This window comes from Melanerpes formicivorus, unplaced genomic scaffold (assembly GCF_026170545.1).
Source record: "Melanerpes formicivorus ecotype bairdi unplaced genomic scaffold, bMelFor1.0.p_v2 SCAF_4, whole genome shotgun sequence".
NCBI lineage: Eukaryota > Metazoa > Chordata > Aves > Piciformes > Picidae > Melanerpes > Melanerpes formicivorus.
This window is the reverse complement of record NW_027142356.1, coordinates 17520605-17539861: the sequence shown is the minus strand read 5'-3', so window position 1 is coordinate 17539861 and position 19257 is coordinate 17520605. Positions and strand designations below refer to the sequence as shown.

General features: G+C 35.9%; 1 protein-coding gene across 19 annotated transcripts in view; it reads right to left on the bottom strand.

The window, feature by feature from the left end:
* NEK1 (NIMA related kinase 1) overlaps positions 1 to 19257 on the bottom strand; it is a 45041-nt gene that overhangs the window by 24228 nt on the left and 1556 nt on the right. For 5 of the 19 annotated variants that reach the window (XM_068137097.1, XM_068137115.1, XM_068137096.1 and 2 more), the window contains exons 2-17: positions 17346 to 17494; positions 17176 to 17272; positions 15107 to 15204; positions 13767 to 13850; positions 13258 to 13325; positions 13053 to 13139; positions 11968 to 12022; positions 10511 to 10711; positions 9097 to 9157; positions 7798 to 7955; positions 5844 to 5903; positions 5547 to 5606; positions 5368 to 5412; positions 5201 to 5275; positions 2438 to 2607; positions 2224 to 2355 (exon numbers count right to left, since the gene is read on the bottom strand). In XM_068137097.1, the coding sequence (XP_067993198.1) occupies positions 2224 to 2355; positions 2438 to 2607; positions 5201 to 5275; positions 5368 to 5412; positions 5547 to 5606; positions 5844 to 5903; positions 7798 to 7955; positions 9097 to 9157; positions 10511 to 10711; positions 11968 to 12022; positions 13053 to 13139; positions 13258 to 13325; positions 13767 to 13850; positions 15107 to 15204; positions 17176 to 17272; positions 17346 to 17462 (1568 nt within the window). In that variant the 5' untranslated portion in view covers positions 17463 to 17494. Of the gene's footprint in view, positions 1 to 2223; positions 2356 to 2437; positions 2608 to 5200; positions 5276 to 5367; positions 5413 to 5546; positions 5607 to 5843; positions 5904 to 7797; positions 7956 to 9096; positions 9158 to 10510; positions 10712 to 11967; positions 12023 to 13052; positions 13140 to 13257; positions 13326 to 13766; positions 13851 to 15106; positions 15205 to 17175; positions 17273 to 17345; positions 17495 to 18493; positions 18693 to 19257 lie in introns of those variants that run through there. The other 14 variants (XM_068137108.1, XM_068137109.1, XM_068137111.1 and 11 more) reach the window with 7 other exon arrangements.

The window sequence follows — 19257 nt, the reverse complement described above, 5'->3', positions numbered from 1 at the left end:
TAGAGATAAAACTCCTTTGATATAATTAAGCAAGTGCTGTAGCTGCTCTGAGAAAGCACGATGATCCATGCAGGTGTTATTAGTAAAGAAACAAACACTTGTTAAGTTTGTATACACATACTGGACTCACTCTTAAGATTTTTACTCTAACTGTTAATTACATATGAACTCAGTTGTTGGGCAGTGAAATATACCCAAGCCTGTGTCATATAGCTAAAGTTCAGCTTGTAATGCTGGAGAGAAGCTTCCCAAGCAAAAAACTCTGTATCCATATCTCAAACCAAATTCACAGGAAAAAAATTATTTCAACTAAATTTTATGTACATTTTTCTCCCCACTCTGAAGCTGAGTGACTCATGTTGCTAAAACACATTCTAACTAGATTTCTTTGAGGCTGCATTTCTGTACAAGAGAGACTTTTTAAAGATTGCTGAAGATACTTAGCTTTGCTTTAGTTACAATAGTGTACACAGGAAGACTGCAACTCAAGGGGACAATTTCTCAAGTTATTTAGTTTATGTTAACTGTCTTTAGGAAAGTTGCAATTATTTAAATTCTTTGCTTGAGATAAACATCCTGGACACTTAGCTTTACTTTTCACATTCAGCTGAAAAAAATCAAGTTCAGGAAAGAAATAAAGGTAGACTAGAACAAAAGGACACAGTCACAGGCTGTGCCAGGGGAGGTTTAAGCTGGAGGTTAGGAGGAAGTTGTACACAGAGAGACTGATTGCTCATTGGAATGGGCTGCCCGAGGAGCTGGTGGAGTTGCCATCACTGGAGGTGTTCAGGAGGAGACTTGATAGGGTGCTTGGTTGCATGGTTCAGTTGATTAGGTGGTGTTGGATGATAGGTTGGACACGATGATCTTGAGGGTCTCTTCCAACCTGGTTTATTCTATTCTATGTCAATAAAATGACTTCCAAGTAATAAAGTACAAACACTTTGTAATTCACTTCAAAAACAGAAAATTTTAAAAGTCCACCTATTTAGAAACTTCTGCACTGCATTTCCATTTACAGTTTTCAAGTTCATTTATTTGAGAATTACTGAATCAGTTTCTCTTCAGGAACTCCATGTTACTTCTAATTTGGAGCCCTCTACAGTTCCTCTTAGTTTTAACACATTTAGAACAGTTTACCCAGGCACAGACAAGTATAACAGTAGCAGTGATACTGTTTAATGCATGAGGCAGTGTTTCCTAGCATAGGGAAGATTTGAGGACTGTGGCACTTTGTGCACAGCATGGAGAATAGAGGAGGATAAAAACATGCATCTACATCATCTGGGAAAATGCACCTTCCGGTATTGAGTTGTATCAGGAAGAATTTTAGAAGAGCTCACAACAGCCTGAATTACTATTAAAAAAAATTATAAACATTTTAGCTTGCTGTGGTAGTTTTAGGCTATGTCTTTAAAAATTTTTCACAGATCTTGAACACAAGGTAGTAAAAAGTAAACAAATCGCTATTGTGCATAAAAAGGAAAATAATGATAATTCTAAACAATCCTATTGGAAAGATAATGGACTTAAGCTAGTAATGTAAACAATTTCTTCTCTCTTCTCGCTTCCTCAGGCTAGGAGATACTAACTTGCTTCTGCTTGACCTTGGCTGCACTGCTTTTGTTGTGACTAGTATTAACTTCTCTGCTTCTATCTCTCATCCCTTTTGTACAGGAGGCAAGGGGGAGGGCACAGGGGGAGAAGCTAGTAGCTTTTCCTGGTCCTTGGCCAGGGGAAGTTCTTGCGCTGTTCATTAATTGTAAATACTTGTGCATATTGTAAATACTCTATGTTTTGTGCATATACTTGTGCAAGTTTTCCACCAATCAATAAACAGCAGCTAACAATTCTAGACACTGTCCTATGCTAGAATCAAATGCTTAGATGTAGCAACAGCGGTCAGATTCAGATGACAGGAGAAGTAAGCATCTTGACAGGTAACACAAAAAGTGGAGCTATGAAGAAAAGCAATGGACAAGGCTTACAATGTTATCTGCAACTGCATCAAGCCAAGTTGCAGCTGTTAGCAAACCAATTTTTCCCACTACTAGGGAAAGCCAAGTTTTCCACTGATTCTGAAAGAATTGTGGTCTGTGAGGGACTAAGACAGAAACAGACAGCACAGTAGCAATCGATAAAAGCGATTCTGACTACATGGAACAAGACATGGAACGAGAATCTAACACGTAGGGACAGATTTATGGATCATCACAGTCCAACCTGTTTGCATTGGCTTGTTTAGACACCTCCTTCAATCTTTTCACTTTTTTCCTAACTGCATCAGCATCAGGTAAATGGTGATGACCTGCAGGCCCCTTAGGAGCTCCTGGATGTATTCCATGTGGAATTCCTCTGCAGACAAATATGTACAGTAACTTTCACTACTTTCATTTAAAGCATATCACATGTAGCTTCGAATGGAAGGCAGCCATACCTTTGAGCAGCTTCTCGGCCTTGTACTTTTGCATTTAGTTTGGCTTCATCTAGTCTAGTGTTTTCCTTTTGCTGATGCAACTGGTCAAAAATAGCATGATAGTGTTCATATTGTCCTCTGGAAGGCACAGGAAAAGGACTGACACCACCTCCACCGCCATAATACGGTGCCTGGAAATCAGAAGAGATTGAGTGGAACAGTGTTTGTTTTTTTCACAAGTTCTTCAAATTTTCACCTCTTCAGCAGAACTAAAGCATTAATATGCCTTGCAACATATTAAAACTTATTATTCTGTTAGCGCTCCATAACAAAACATCATTTTCCCTCCGTCTAGTTACACATCTTTCACATATTTTCAAAGTTATTGGTAGCAAATCCACTGTAGTGTGACTGAAGGTAGATGTTCCACACGGCAAAAATCAAAGTTTCAGCACAGAAGCTGAAAGCAGCACAGTACTAACTGCAGTACTGGTGAGTGATTTATAGCCAAACATCAATTTTTTTTATGAAACCGGAAATTTTTAAGTACACTTCCAAGGTTGCTGAATGGCATTAAGTGAGATTTCACTGAGAATCACCATTGCTAACAATCTATAATTTGGCTTTGCACCCAGAATTCTCTACTAAAGCTCAGAACAGAGGAACATCTATCTTAAGTTTCACATGAATTATCCCTGTCATTCTCAAAGATTCTGAGTTCTTATAGAACACTTTCATGTAAAAGAAATAATAAAACAAAGCAAAAAACCAAACAAAACAAGATGTTGCAAGCAGCTGAGTACTAGCCAAGGATGGAAGCAGAAAATGTGAAACTGGCAAAATAAGGTTAAGGTTGTCAGCACAAGCATCAAAATGTTCCCTTTTACACCTGCAGGAAGCAGTCAAATAGTCCATCTTAGGGAATCTATGGAATTTGTTTTAACAAGTATCAATGTTCCTTCCAGAGTGGTCTTAAGCATTTTAAATAAATTCAGACATGTGAGTGCAGATGTGACAAGTTTAAGATAGCCTACTTAGAAGCTCTTGAACAGATTATGTTTGACAACAAAATATAGCTTACATCTTGAATTGCTTGACTCCCATCAATAGCTCCCAATAGTCCATATGATAGAGTAGCAAGAATGATTTATCCAGGCATTCAAATAAATATGCAGGTATGTTGTTCACCTTATTAACTTACTGTATGAAACTATACTTTCTACAAACAGAAGGAAAAGTCTTGCTTTGGACACCATTTCAGGTTCCAGCTATCATCAGAATTCAGTTTTCAAAGGGATTATCTAAAGAAACAGGATGATCAATTTATAGGCAAAAGCTATGAAGCAGGTGCTCATCAACAGCCTGCAGAACAGGTACAACCCATGCTAGAACCACAAACCCAAAGCCAAGTCCTTGCTACTTCACTACTCTCCCTCAGAAACAGGTGTCAGCAACCAACCCAAAAAGACAACAAAAGAAACCCATAAAGTGCATGACCCTGCCATGCCTTCATAAGAGGCCTTATGGTCTGCATTATCGGAAAGCTTTAACAAAGCTACTCAACAGCACTGTCAGGGAGTTGCTGGATACACGGTTTTCATGTAGAAGAAAAGTAAAATTAAGTCAAGAATACTCTAACAGCACATGGAAGTCTAGAGCAATGGTAATCTAACAGCCTGCAATAAAAACTCTGCTGAACTACCCAATTTAGAGAAGACAATTCAATGAATTTTTAGGCATGTCTGCTGTGACATTTTATATCAGTGATGCTTAGATACACACAATTACTGATCCTCAGTTTCACTAGATGACTAGGAATACTGATAGAAGTGCAGCTGTAGCTACAGCAGACAACTTCATAGGTTTGCAGAGGATCTTGCAATAAAACTGTTACAAGGTCATCTGAAACATCATCCAAACATGACAACACTGATACACTATGTCACATGGAATCTTGTATGGAGTGCCTGCCAGTTCCATCTTGAGAGAGAAAGATGACGTAAGAACCACATGATGTTATCTGATCTTAAAATGAAGTCAAGACCTAACAGTTTTTAAAGTCTAATGTGTTTACATTAGGTTTTATATTTAGTCTTTACTTATATGACATGTGGCACACCTCCAAAGATGTCTGTTTTGAAATAATATATAAGCAGCTACTGAAACCTGGTCAAGTACTTGTTCATTCCTCACAGAAAACTGTCACAGGAATCAGACTACACTAAGTAATTAAATTATGTAAGAGGCAAATGACTAAATGATTTACCAATCAGGATTTACTCAGGATTTTTTACCCTCCTCCTGAATAATTAAATCAGCATATATAAGCATTTACATTGCTAAATAACAAAGAATGTTAGAACCAGGTGTTTAATACTGGGAAAGAGGTCCATGATCATAATGAGAATGTGGAGAAAGATTTCAGCATAAGAACTCAAGAACAAACTTGAATGTAAAAGAAGCTGTTCATGCATAGATCCAGCACAAGAATAGCAGCAAAAGCAGGAGTGGAAAAAGAAAGTGGTGCATGAAAACCATTACTCGCAAAAAGAGAAGAGATTCTGAAACGTAGTTAAGCATGAAAAATGAAAATTGCACATGATCTCCAAAAGCCAGGAAAGAGACTCTGTTATACAGTTGCTTTTAAATCATTCATAGATTTATAATGGGCAACCCCAAAAGTTGACCTCCAAGAGCAGATCATTCTGAAAAAAGAAGACCATGCCACATAGCCAAAGGTGGGGAGGGAACAGACTACACCACATTTCTGCATCTGCTGCCAACCTTAACATCACCACTTCCACCAGAACCAAGTACATTCCTCCATCCTTGTTCCCTGGCTCTGTTCATTCGTTCCATCTGAAGGAGAAAACAATACAGGAAAATATATTTCCAAGAATCACCGAGTGAAAATCGAACTTCACTAATAACACATTTTAAGCATATTTTACCCTTTCTTTTTCAAATCTTCTCATTTCATCTGCCTTCAGTAAACTCTGCAATGAGTAAGGATTAAACACGTTAAGCAACTAGGAAATCAATCTAATCCATCTTCCTACACACCACAGTAGAAGGTATTTCACTGAAATTACTACAGTTGGAAAAAGAAATTCTCAAGGATCTCATCTACCTGATTTCTCTGACGTTTTTCTTTTTCAGGCACTTCTAACCTTTTCTTTTTTGAAGGTTCCTGAAAAATAAGCATGTCATTTGATGTTAGTACTGAGCCATTATTTTGTCCAGATAGGTTAGTGCTCCAGTTGCTGGTGCATATCCACAAAGATTAACAATAAAATAAAGCACTGTTACATAATGTTTAGGGAAAGAAAAAAAAAATGAGAAGGAGGAAAGGTTTGAAGGTTTTATTTTGTCATTCTTGCTCTGGACTTATCTTTTGCTTAGTTTGAAAATTAACAGATAATGATACCTCAAACATTTTCCTCCTTTCTTCTCCTGGATTATTTTTCTTCACTGGAGATGGAAAAGCCTGAATAAAAGGTGAAACTTCAAATTAGATAGTATGATGCCACAGTAAGAGAAAAATTCTGATCAGAAAAATGATAAATCTTAAACTCAGAATTTAGTATGTGCAAAAAAAGGTTGAAAATAATTACTCAGGAGGTTTTCAATAAAAAGACTGCTAGAACCTATGTGTAAATGCGATTGTACTTGCTCATCTTCTACTAAAAACTCTGTAATTTTCAAATGTTTTGTCTTAATTTTTCTTTGCTGACAATACAATTCTGCATTACAGTCTTTTCCTGTAAGTCTTCAGGGGCCCTTAGATACCAAGAGTCTCTTGTATTGGAAGAACAGAGTTATTAGGTTATCTTTAGGCAATATTGCCTAAGAAACTAACCAACAGAAGAGAAGAATATAGCCAGTGTTGAATACCTGGTATAGAAGGCAGCTGTGTGTAATAAACCATGCTGCTAACATTTTTTTCCTGAGAACTACATACTGTTTTATTTTGATGACCTAAAACCCTATCAAATAAAAAAGAAAAATACTCAGAAGACAGAAGCCTTTAGAGACAAGTCAATGTAGTGCAATGACATTGGAACAGCAGGAAAAAGAAGAAAATTTACATTATGTTGTAGCCAGTTACCATCCTGCCTCTCATCCCTTGACAGGAGGTATAATTTGCATGAAGAATATGTCTTAGAATTGCAGCTGCTGACCGCTTACATGCGGCAAAAGGGTATTTCCTCAGTTCCTACCCTGCAACTAAGTCTATATGCAAGTTTGATCAATGCTGGCTGGTGAAAATGAAGAGCAGCAAACAAACTAGCTGCACAACCAAGCCTTAAAAGATGAAATATGCAAGGTTTCATGATGACACCCAAAAACCCTCTTTATTTCCTTCTTGCTCTCATTTTCAAACTCTTTATCACAAGCCAACAAGGCTTTGCTCATTGTTATCAATAAGCTTTTCTTTAAACCCCCAATAATTTCTGAACCTCATTTTTTAACCTCTACCTCAAAGACAATTCTTCTATCCACCTATCAAACTTGACAGATGGATGAATATAGAGTGTTAGGCTGCCAAAATACTATGAGGTGGAAAAAAACCCATAAAACAAAACCCCAAAACCAACCAACCAAACACTATGACCAGAACAAAAATGCTACTTATCCCCAGAAGAAAATCTCCATTAGCTCTCTTGCTGAAGTGGGAGCTTAGTTGCTTGACATGTATGGTAATTAAACAAAGAGAGAAAACCCAAAAATTTTATGTAGCAAAGGACTACAGAGAAAGTGACTAGAAGAAATGTCCAAAATACTGCATGAAGGCATACAGAAGACTTTTTCATTAGCTCAGGGAACAAAGTTTGGGAAACTCCACCTTCAATGACCATTTCTCTGGCTGACAACACATTAGAAAAAAAACTGCTAAAAAAAAGTTTTCCATGTTTTGACAATTTGCTATTATTTTTTAACAAGTTGCCATAATTCTTACCCACTATCAATAATCTTGGTATATCTGACAAACTTACACTATCTTTGACTGGCGAACAGCAACAAAAGAACTAGATCCATGAAAAACACATCTAATTCAGCAGCGGCATTATAAACCTAACTCAAGGCAGCAGTCTCCAAACATCATTATGTTAAAACCAACTAGAAAATAGTATCAGCAATGAGGTAAGCCAAGCATTTCAATTACTACTTTCTCTGCAGATGCATGTATTCACATAAAAGACATTTTGAAAAGGAATGAAGAGTATTTTCCTAGAATTTAAATACGGTATGGTGGTAGAATCACCATCACTGGAAGTGTTTAAAAAGAGACTGGATGAGGTACTTAGTGCCATGGTTTAGTTGATTAGATATATTCTGTATGAGCAAAATGGTTCAATTTAAGTAATTTGGCTTCTTACCTGCCTAGATTTAGTCAATAGCTTCTTCTCGTTAGGCTTTTTAGGTGCATCAGAAGATTTCCTGATTGCTAAAGGCACTCCGTATTTTGCAGCAGGTTTGGTGATTTTGTGAGCTGGTGCAGCTGAAGACAGTGATTGTTCTTGAGCTGGTCTTTTAGCTGGAATGAGAAAACCCCTGTTTTACAGCTATTTAGGTTACATTACCAAGGGTTGTGTTTTGCCTGCTCCTGGCATAAACTGGCCCTATGTGGCAGGATGCATCTCAGTATGTAACAGATCCTGCGATACTGTGTGGCAACCAACCAACCAACCATCATCGTCATCACAGGGACACAGCCTGCTAAGAGTTGGTGCCTTCCCATCTTGGAGTCTGGATTATGCTCCACTGCATACTATTCTATCTACTGGGGTTGATGGCATGTGCGTAAGTATTATGCTTTTGCTGTGGTAGGCAGTAAATTGCTTTTACTATTATATTATAGTTAATGAAGTAGTTACAAAATACATAACAGTGCATATATAGTTTTCCAGTGTGACTCATCCTCTACTAACTGTAACATTCAGTTGTCACAAACACAGGGAAAAGTTTTCCTCATGGCACAGAAAGACAAGCCTCTCTCCACTAACAACGCTGGACTGCAACTTGTGATGCTAATGTCAGCAGATTATAAATCCTAGAAGAGCTTCAGTGGCCTTTCAGGATATTGTCTTCCCTATTGAGTTCCTTAAAATACGGTAGGATTGTGGATTTAATTCTCTTGTTAGCAGGGATTATTAACATGCAGTCACAGGACAGCAGAGAAATACACAACACAGTCAAAAGACACTAAAGCACTTATCACAGCTTCAAACAGTTACAAAGAAATAAATAAATGGAAAGAAAAATTGGGGGGGGAAAGGGTAAAACAATGGAGGAAAATTAATTAAGGCAAGAAGATCCTGACAAAATGAACCATTATCTCATTTGCTACCAGAAACTCTACTGCTTTGGGCCAAAGTCATGGCTTAAACCTGGAATCTGCACAGAAGCTTGCCACATTTTTACAAGACACAGTATTATCTCCTTAAATTTGGAAGTGTAGCATATTGCAAAAGGAAAAAATACACCTAAAATATTACAGGATCATAGTTTATATTTGCACCATTTGTACCCTATGTACATCCAGAGTGGGTAAATTTGCTTCCTTCTTTTTCCTTAAACTTCTAGAACACACCAAAACTAATTAAAAAAAAAAAAAAAATAGCTACATGCACTGCCTCACTAGAGCTGAAAGGAAAAATACTCTGATACTTATTTACCTGGTGCAGCATGTGGTCCAAACTTGTGGAAGATTTTGTGACTAAATTCTTCTGCAATAAGCTAAACAAAAAGTTGAACAGTTAGGCAAGAGCACACATATGACAGCAGCTAGAAATAACTCTTTTGCAAGGAAGTGTGCCACTCCTAAAAAGCATCCAACTGATGGCTATTTACTGTTGATTTAAATGTAAACAAATATTCAAATTGATTTATTCAGTTTACTATCACTAAATTAATTTTTATGTATCTATATAAATTTCCTTAATATGAAGCTGGATTCAGTACTTTCTAACATTTTTGCATAATTACTCAATTTTTAAAAGGCATGACTTCTGGGTGGTCCATGTCACCTATTTTATGAACTAGTTAAGAGTCTAGAAGAAAGTTATCTAAGATAGCTAAGAAAGATACCCAAGTCAAACATGTTAGTAATTCAGTTGGAAAAGTTGTGTGCTACTATTCGCACTCATTCTAGGAAGAATTAGTATTATCATCTAGTAGTAGTCTATTCCTAATTATATTTTGCCTGACTAACTCCAAATAAAAATTTCATATCCATTCTAGCTCCAGGATAAAAAAATAAATTAAGAGTTTCATCTGATTTTTTTTTAATGTTGTAAAAGTTAGAACAAGCTTATCTGCAAAGACTTCTGAATTCTACCTTTCATTAGGACTTTAATCTGAACAATTATTAGTTGAAAATCTATTTCTTATAGAGTTGAAAACCAATTAAACGATACGGTGTTCCCAGGAAACTTTAGTAAAGAGTAAGAATCCATTAGAATTCTTTACACTTAGTGAGGTCTCCTTTTACAGTAATTTCCTCCATGTCCTTACTCTGTCTATACTGCTCATATCAGAGCTACTGTTCACTTGTTAATCTTGATCTCTTTGGATTAGATATATTCAGAAGACATGAACAGATGTAAAATGATATCAAGAGATTTTAAACAGAGAAGTGAGAAATTTCTTCTTCAAGGTTATATACATGTGGTACATTTAAGCATCAAGAAATTTAAAGATTACTTAGCAATATTTCATAGAACACACTTTCAAACCATTCCAAATCCCAAACAAAAATGGATTGGATGAAGTATGATAAACCAGCAGTGCTGAAGTCACTGACAGCAGCACCATTTTATGAAAAAATGCATACCTAAACAAAGTATCACACTCATGATTCCTCATTACATAGAAAACCACCAAAACAATGCTCTTCAGAATTGTTTTTTTTACCAAACATTTCAGCAATCCACAATTTTTCTTCACAGTTCACACTAAAACTCTTTCCTCAACTGACAGTGCCTCTATTAAAAAGCTCTAGGGAATGCCATTACTCTCATTTCTCATGTTGCGTATTAATATTGGAATAAAGATATTTTTAGCAAAATTGGAATTAAAACTAAGCCATACCTGTGGTGTGAGAAATTTTTCAACCCTTTTGGCTATAAAGGTTTTCTCCAATATGGAGTTTACTGACGGTCTGTTCCTAGGATTCCTCTTGAATAACTGTGAAAGCAGATTGCGTAGGTCATAGGAATAATGCACAGACACAGGAGGAAAAGGTCCCGAGATTATCTTCAGTACCAAGTTCTTCATGTTACCAGCTTCAAACTGTATCACATAAGACAGAAAACAGTTACTAGATTTTAGTTCCTGTCTCTCCACTTGCAAAGCTACATATACACATGAAGGAAACAACATACCTTCCCTTGCCTCAACATAAATTTTTAAGGCCATCAATAGTTTACATCAACAGTTTAAAAACATCTGCTGCCAAGTAATCTGACTATAAATCATACTGCAGGTATACAAAATTTGCTAACAAATAATTATTTTCCTCAAGATCTAGGTTGACAATAATATATAATTAAGGATAATCTCTCCTACATACTTTCAACCATCGCATAGCTTCTGCCCTTTTTAGTGAAGGCACATTTCGAAGGAAATAACATAAAGCACTCATTCAGTGTCAAATCTACAGGAATGCCCAGACTTCAGCTTAAGTTCAGGGAACAGAATGCACCATTTCAATTCTCCTGTACACTAAAATAACCAAACAACCCATCACCTAGCTCCCAGAAAACAATCTACTGCTATAAACTCTCAGAAAAACAATATCGCTGCCACAGAAAATATTGAATAAGAAATTACAAAATTTTGAAATTAAATTCTTAACCCTCGATTTCCCTCCAATTTTCATATTATTTCATATTATTATTTTTCTTTTAATAAAACACAACAAAAACCCACAAAAAACAACAAAACCCAAACAAATCCAAACCAAAACAGAACAGAAAACCAAACCATCAAACCCAACCAAGACAGAAATCAGTTTTTCTTCCTCCCTTCCTAACTGTGAAATTGTTTATAAAGATACATTTTTGGAAATAACACACCTAAAGGTAAAAAAACCCAAAACCCCACACTAAAAAACTCTCTTAACTTGGGAGCTTTTTCTCTAAGAATTATCCCTGCTCTAAACAGAAATGCAGTAATCCTTCTGCACAAAAGCTGACAGTCCGAATTCAGACTTTCCATGAAAAAGTCAAGGTTTTTGAAAGAAAGCAATACTATTCACAGTATCATTTGTTACAACATCTAAGAATTTCTATACCTAACTTTGCTTGTTAAAAACCTACACTAAACCCAAAATGTACAGTGCTAAGACTTCTGGAGAGATAAGCATGAACCAGAACACAGATAGAAAACGTTGGTCAGTACAGGAAGAGAAGATGCAAATGCTGAGGGTAGTTTTAAATACACATCATGAATGCCTTTCATCTACTGAAATATCTTTGCACAAAGTAAGGAAAAAATCCTGTTTGAAACCCACTATTCTTTTAAAGACAAAAAAAGTTTCTACTTACTGCGTGTTTAAGTGTGCACATCTCATAGAGAACACAACCAAGGGCCCAGATATCACTAAATCAAAAAGAACGCATCCTAAGAATTAGCTCTAGATGTAACATTGCCAAGTAACTCATACCCATGAAATCTATCTTTGAAAAGCAAAACGTTGTGCTTTGAGTATGTATAAGCTCCCTTATATGTACCTCTTCCACTTCCTACCAAACCACAAAATCCCACACAAAACCACAATTGAGCAACCAAAAATAAAGGCAACCTAAAAACCAGATGAGGTTATTTTGGCTTCAGATTTTATTTTCACCTTTTTATCTCAACCATACCAACCAGAAAATAGACAACATACAAACAAAGGCTTTTTAAAAATATATACACTTCTCTGAGGTCTTTGAATTAAACAATGATAAATGGGCCCAAAACTTGCCACCAAGTTCAGCAAATACAACTCTCAAAGCAAGTTTACTCTCTACCATTGACTTGCTCAACTGAGTCACTACAGGCTCTCCTTTCCACATGGAAGATACTAAAGGGCAAACAACCGTACTATTTTTTTATCTTTTAAGAAACCATTTGAAATTAGTATAAGGCAATGGATGCAGCAGCTTAGTGCAGTATAAGACTAATTTGATTAATGACCACTTCCATTACCTTAGGAACGTTGTCGCTAGATACAACCTACTGCCAGGACAGCAAATGTATAAGCAAAGTATCTGTATGACTTTGTTACCTGAAGCAAGCTGAGTCACCTATGCAAGAGCTTAGGGAATCCAATTACCATCTGTGTGATTTCACCCTTAACAAGTTTCACATTCGTACTGAATCAGTTAAAGCAGTACAACCAGTGTGCAGGTGATTACAGTTCTACTTTTGCCTAAGAACACAGCTAGATCCAGAACTCAGGAGCATTAACATAAGTCATCTCTGCATCACACTGCTTTGTACTGCACAGCCTTCTACAGTGACACTCAGTACCTCCTTGGGTAGGAAGATGAACCAGGAGCTGGTCACCACCACACAAACAGAACAGCTTTAGATTTCTGAAATAAATCACCTTACCAAAAATGTTTACTAATATGTTTGTTAGTACCTTTTATTGTTGTAAGGTTTATTCTGACATATTTCAGGAGACAAATAGTACGGTGTTCCTATGCAAGTGCGAGCCAACTCTGCAGTACTAAGAAAAAATAAGAAGGAATGTTAACTAGTTAACTCACACAAAGTGCAGAGACTGTGTTCTCCTACATCATAGCAATTTAGATTAAGCTGAGAAAATAGCATCAAAAAGGAGTTACCTGTTAAGAACTCTGGCGATGCCAAAATCTCCCAGCTGTATTGTTCCATCTTTGGTTAAAAATATGTTCTTGATACAGAAATTTTAAGAAGTCTGTTAATTAAAGCATTCATACAATTGCCCGCTTTTTATTCTCAACAATTTTTGGCAAGAATAAAATTTTCTACCAGTCACCCTGAAGCTACTGACTTACTGACTACTAAGAAGCACAGGACTTACTCTAATCCTACTTCATCAAAATTAAACATTATTATACATTTTAAAATATAACCTTTTCTATCCTGCACATAAGTATGAGTAGCACTCAAGTAGCCTCACCAAATAGCCTCATCTGTTAGTACAAATAGCATATAAATCACTTCCAGACAACTCCAGAAAAAATACATGTTTCCAGCATTAGAATTGTTTACATAAAAAGACTGCTTTGCATAATTCACCAACTTACACCAGCAAGATATAAATGTAATCACTTTGGAAGTAAATTTAATTAAAAACCAGTTACCTACCTACCTGTGACTTTATGTCTCGATGCAAGATTTTTCTATCATGTATGTGTTTTAATGCTAAACAGATCTGTACAAACCAATCCAGAATCTAAGCACAAAATAAAATGCAATTATCAGTACAATTTCTTTGAAGTTTTCCTAGTTATGTAACTGAAAATCTCATCAAATCAGTTCTACAATTATAAGACTTTATCTTCTTTCCACAAGCCTACCTTCATTTATACCAGAGAATAATTAAAAAAGTAATGTCACCACAAAGCTGTAACCAATACACATTTTCTTGCAGTCAATCAACCAAGAGTCCTAAAAAGCCAAACACAGTAATTCAACATATTTTACTTTAAAAAGAAAAATGTACAAAAGTAGATGATGCCATTGAGAAAAACGGCAAACCACATACAACTAGAAGATTATAAGCAAGCTAACAAAACCCTTTTTGAAAAGTATTTTGAAGATCACATTATAAAAGGTGACCAATTGCAAGAGCTTTTCCATGTGAATAGAGTTCACATTTCAACTTAGAAGCACATAGATGTCAAAGCTACAGTATAATGCAAGGTGTAATTTTCCCTTTTCTACTTCAGATTCTTCTTGTAGATGTGACCCAAAACGAGGTTTTACCAATTATATCCAAAATGTTTCATGATTGCCCTATTCTAAACACTATCAACAGACCAAATACAAACATTTTAAACCACAGGTAAATTGAGATCCTACCAGCTGCAGACACAAAAGCATAGAAACAGATTTTTAAACAAAATGACCTGAATCCTACATAAAGCGTTTTTACTTTATTTAAGCAAATTCATACATAAAATTCTCCCATGTATTCCAGATTCTCCCACAGTACAAATGACTTTATAACCAGTATGGTATAAAACATGCTAATATACTTCCAATACAATACTAATATTTTTCTAGTGGAAAAATAAACTTTTTATTTGTCACCTACATATTGCTGTATTTCATATTGTATAGTTCTGATAAATTATTATTTCAAAACAAAAATCCTGTGCCATTATGTACACTTTTTAAAATAACCATTTCAAAGGTTTGAAAATATCCATGTTGTCCTTCAGCATTTTTCATTATTCAGATTTGGTTTACTTTGCAAGACATCCAACTTCTTTTTCCAAGTATCTTATACAAGTAACACACCCAGGATTTCCAGCTACTTTTAAATTATCTTTTAAAGATACTACTGTGACTGATGGCAACAAGAATCACAATTTCAGAACTTTCTTTTAGATGAAGTGATTATATCTACCAAACTAAACCAAAATAATTTAAAACTCATTTAAAAGTATAATGGAACAAAACACCAGAGCAGCAGCTTGCTGTTACCTGATCTTCAGGGAATAAGACTCCTTTCTGGGCATTTATTTTTTTAAATAAGTCTCCTCCTTCACAATAATCCATCACTATGTAAAGACAGCCATTTTCTGTAAAACAAAAACCAAAAAGTACTTCAGGAAAAAAACAAACTACCCTCCCCACACCAAAAACAAACAAACAAACAAACAAAAACCAAAAAACCAAACCAACAACCCCCACCAAACCAAAAAACTCCCAAAGCCACAAAAAACCCACCCAAGACATCTTTACTGTAATATTCCAAATATTGCAAATCTCTGAGAGATGGGAAAAAATAAAATAAGAGAAAAAAATAAAATTAAATCACATGTGCTGAATCAACACCGCAATGTGGTTCAAAACCAGTAAGAAATTAAAGGTGTCACTTTCTAACTGCAATATAAAAGGAATTCTTCAACCTGCTTTCAAAATCCTACCCTAAAAAAAAGGAAAGAGATCTCATTTAGGTAGTTGCTTTTATTTTCCTAATTATTTCTTGGATCTTCATCTGGACAAGGTACTACTTGCACTAAGTGCAAGAACAAAACAATCACTAGTTCTTATACCAGACATGCAGTTCATTTCAGAGACCAAAGAACAGTAACAAAACCTCCAGCAAACAATGACAGATGGAGGCAATTATTTTCCCATTTTTGCATGAAATTTAGGGAGACTTCCAAAAACCCTATGCAAGTTTTCACTAGGAGGTATGTATACATACAATACATTTCATTAAAAGTTACAGTTCGGGTCCCAAGTGCAATCTTTCCCAGTTACTGGTGAAAAAAAACAGATTAGGCAGAAGCAAATTTCAAGTTACCAATATCCTAAGAACTACATTACTCACATATTAAACAGGTTTTGGAGAAGTGCTCAATAAATGCATAAAACTAATCATGTTCTGCTCAAAAGAAACGCTCTTATTTTATTAAAGGAGTTAATCATAACACTTAAACTCTAAACAAAATAAAAATTAGTTAAGCCATCTAAATCACTTAAACTTCACTCCTGCAGAATGCTTCTGAAATCTGACTTTTGAAACATCAAATCAGGGTTTTTCTTTTATGCTTGCAGCTGTTTGTATCTTGGCTAAGCTTTATAATCTGTATGATTATAATGGATGATCCTAGGAGTCTGGCTTTCTTGCAGAACTGTTGCTGAAATAATTCTCTTTTATAAACCAAATCAGTATGTTCAAACTCAATTACAGAATCTACCTTGCAAGAAGAAATACAGGAAGAAAAAAGCAGTCTTAAAGAACAGGCCTCAATTACATAGAAGACAGAAGTATGGCTTTATAAACCAGAAGACTATGGCATATATGTGCAATATGACTATGGCACAAAATTCTAAATGAATGAAAGACTATAAAAGTGTCCAAAAGACATATGAAAGTCATCAGGAAGGGAGGAAAAGAAAAAACAGTTGTGTCCCTAAGTAGTATCTCAAATAACATTTAGTTTTTTTCAAACAGTATTTTAACCTATATGACAGGCTCTTGGAATCTTTTGTCTGATCTGATCATTTCCTATAGCATTCGCTGCGCAAACAATGGGGAGCTCTATTTCTCCTTCCTTCATAGCTTGAAGTAAACAGTCCCATCTGCTTTTCCAGCTTTGAAAGCAATGATATGATTGCAGTTACTGAAGACTGCATTCTAAGACAACAGAATTTCAGTTAAAATTGCTCTTGCAATACCCAAATTTAGACTGGAGGTATATTTAACCTACACAGGTATTCAAGCTGTTACAGTATACTCAACTAACAAGGAGGCATACACTCTGGAGAAACGAGAATATAACGCTTCCATTTAAGATTCCATCAAAATATATTCATGTAAGGAAGAGACATGAACATTTTTGTTTAATTCTTGCACTTCTAAAAATTACTATTATTTTTAAATGTGCAGGAGAAGGGTCAAAAAAATACAACCCAAAAGCACTGAAGTAATAAAATTATGAAAAAGACTGATTACAAAGAGAAAACATACTGACTTTTAAACTACATACAGTAAGTAGTGCACAGTCACCATCGTTACTTCGGATTCTAGCGTATCTTACCTTCAAATGACTCTCTATACAGGACAATGTTCGGATGTTTCATATTCGCCAGTACAGCAACTTCTCTTCTTGATTCTTCTCTCTCCTTACTTGACATCTTTAGGAGGAAAAGAATTTTTGAGAACAGAAATACAAAGAGAGTAGAACAGTAACTAACAAGAATCACTCACCTTAGAGATGTTTATTTCTTTAATAACATACTGTTGGCCATTTTCTTTAGCTTTGACAAGGATTGCTTTCCCAAAGGATCCTTCTCCAATCTTTCGCACTTTAATATATTTATCCATAGTTATCTTCTTAAGGCATCCTTACTTGACTCCTGGGGGGTGGGGGAGGGGTAGAAGGCAACCAAACATAAACCAGACTTAGTTAGCCATACTTAATCACCTAGCCTGCCAGGTCATGTTACTTTTTTAAATAAAACCAAAAGATCAATCCATTTGTCTTTTCAGCTGCATCTTGTTTCACAACTTTTCTGAAAATCATCTAATCTCCATTTCATTTCAGTACAGTTAGCTTACTTGGTGCGAAAAAGAGAGCTGCATTGCTAAAAGCAGCTTAAATCATTTAACTTCACAGAAAGTATGAAAAAAATGTGTTTTATCTTTAAATAAAGCAAGCAGTCAGTGTTATAACTTCCAATTCAGATAGCATGCAAACATCATTTAGAACTACAGCATTTGATTAACTGAAAGAACTTGGAAGAACTACAGCATGGTGGAGGATCTGTGTATGTTGTTTCTTAAGCACTAAACCCTGTATTTTGGAAGTCATCATACCAAGCCAAAAACTGACTGAATTAAAATTATCCCCACCAAGTTTAGAATTACTACTCAATACAGAAAGGTGTGACCTTAATTCTGATTGAAAACAAAGATGATTTAGTTTTCCATGTTACATATAAGTTCATTTCAAAATGGTACAAATCAGTATTTTTACTGAACCGACTACTTAAAACCACCTTTTGAGATTAAAGAGATTACTCAGCTAAATGTTGATGGTGTTTAAGGTTCTGTACTAAGAAACATTCAGATAAAAATAAGACACCAGTGAGTTGCATGTGCAAGGTACAGCAATACAGAGGTGTCAGAACAGCAAAGAAAACTGGAAAAACAGAGACCAAAGTGATGAATGCCAAAACAAATTTACAGTGGACTGGAAGATCATATTTTCTACACTAGAAAGACCTTCTATACCCTGAGGAAGTTTTGGAAAAGTAAGAATCACAAAAGGTTCCCAAGTTTTTCTGCATCCAAGCCTGACTTGAGAACATTAATGGTATTTGTGCTTTGCTGTATCCAGCTTACTTCCAACAGACCTTAGTAACTTGGATTTACTTCACACACATCTCAGGTGAAGTTCCTCTCCCTGAGTTGGGATAATGCTTTGTCATAATTACCATGCACCAGACATGGATCCTGCTAAAGAGTCTCAGGAAGGTGGACCCATAACATGAAAGCCAAGTAAAATAAGTAAGCTTTGCTAGTAGAGCAAAAACATACAGAAGAGAACTGAAGCAATCTTTTCTGTAAAACAAGAGATGGGAAAACAACTAAAACTGGGTGACAGGAAAGAAAAAGAGTGAAAACGACAGGTCTACAATGTCTCGGTAGATTTGTCTTTTAAGTACAGAAACTGTCTAGTGTGAAGTTACACTTTAAATAAAAAAGGTAAAACTTAAGTATTAACATCCTTTTTTGGACAATGGTGAGAGACGATTTTAACTTCACATGGCTTTACCAAGTTTCCTGCCCCTGCTTTGCTCACGAAACCACCTTTACTGTACTAAAGCTAGACCAGCACCATTAGGCATATCTTAGGGCTCCTACTGCACGCTGTTCTGTCCAAATATAAATGATCGATAAACAGCCTGTGGGGAAGAAGACAGAGTTCAAAGAGAGAATAGACTTTTGTGCCCGTGGCACGCTAAATACGAGTCTTGAGGAAAGACATCAGCGCTGACAGGGCGTTGGCTTTTGCAGCCTTGGGCAGTAAATCGTGTTATCCATTACGGACACGCACGAAAGCGGCTTCTGCGCCGGGGCACAAGTCACACACCCTCAACAGCCCGACCGACCGCTG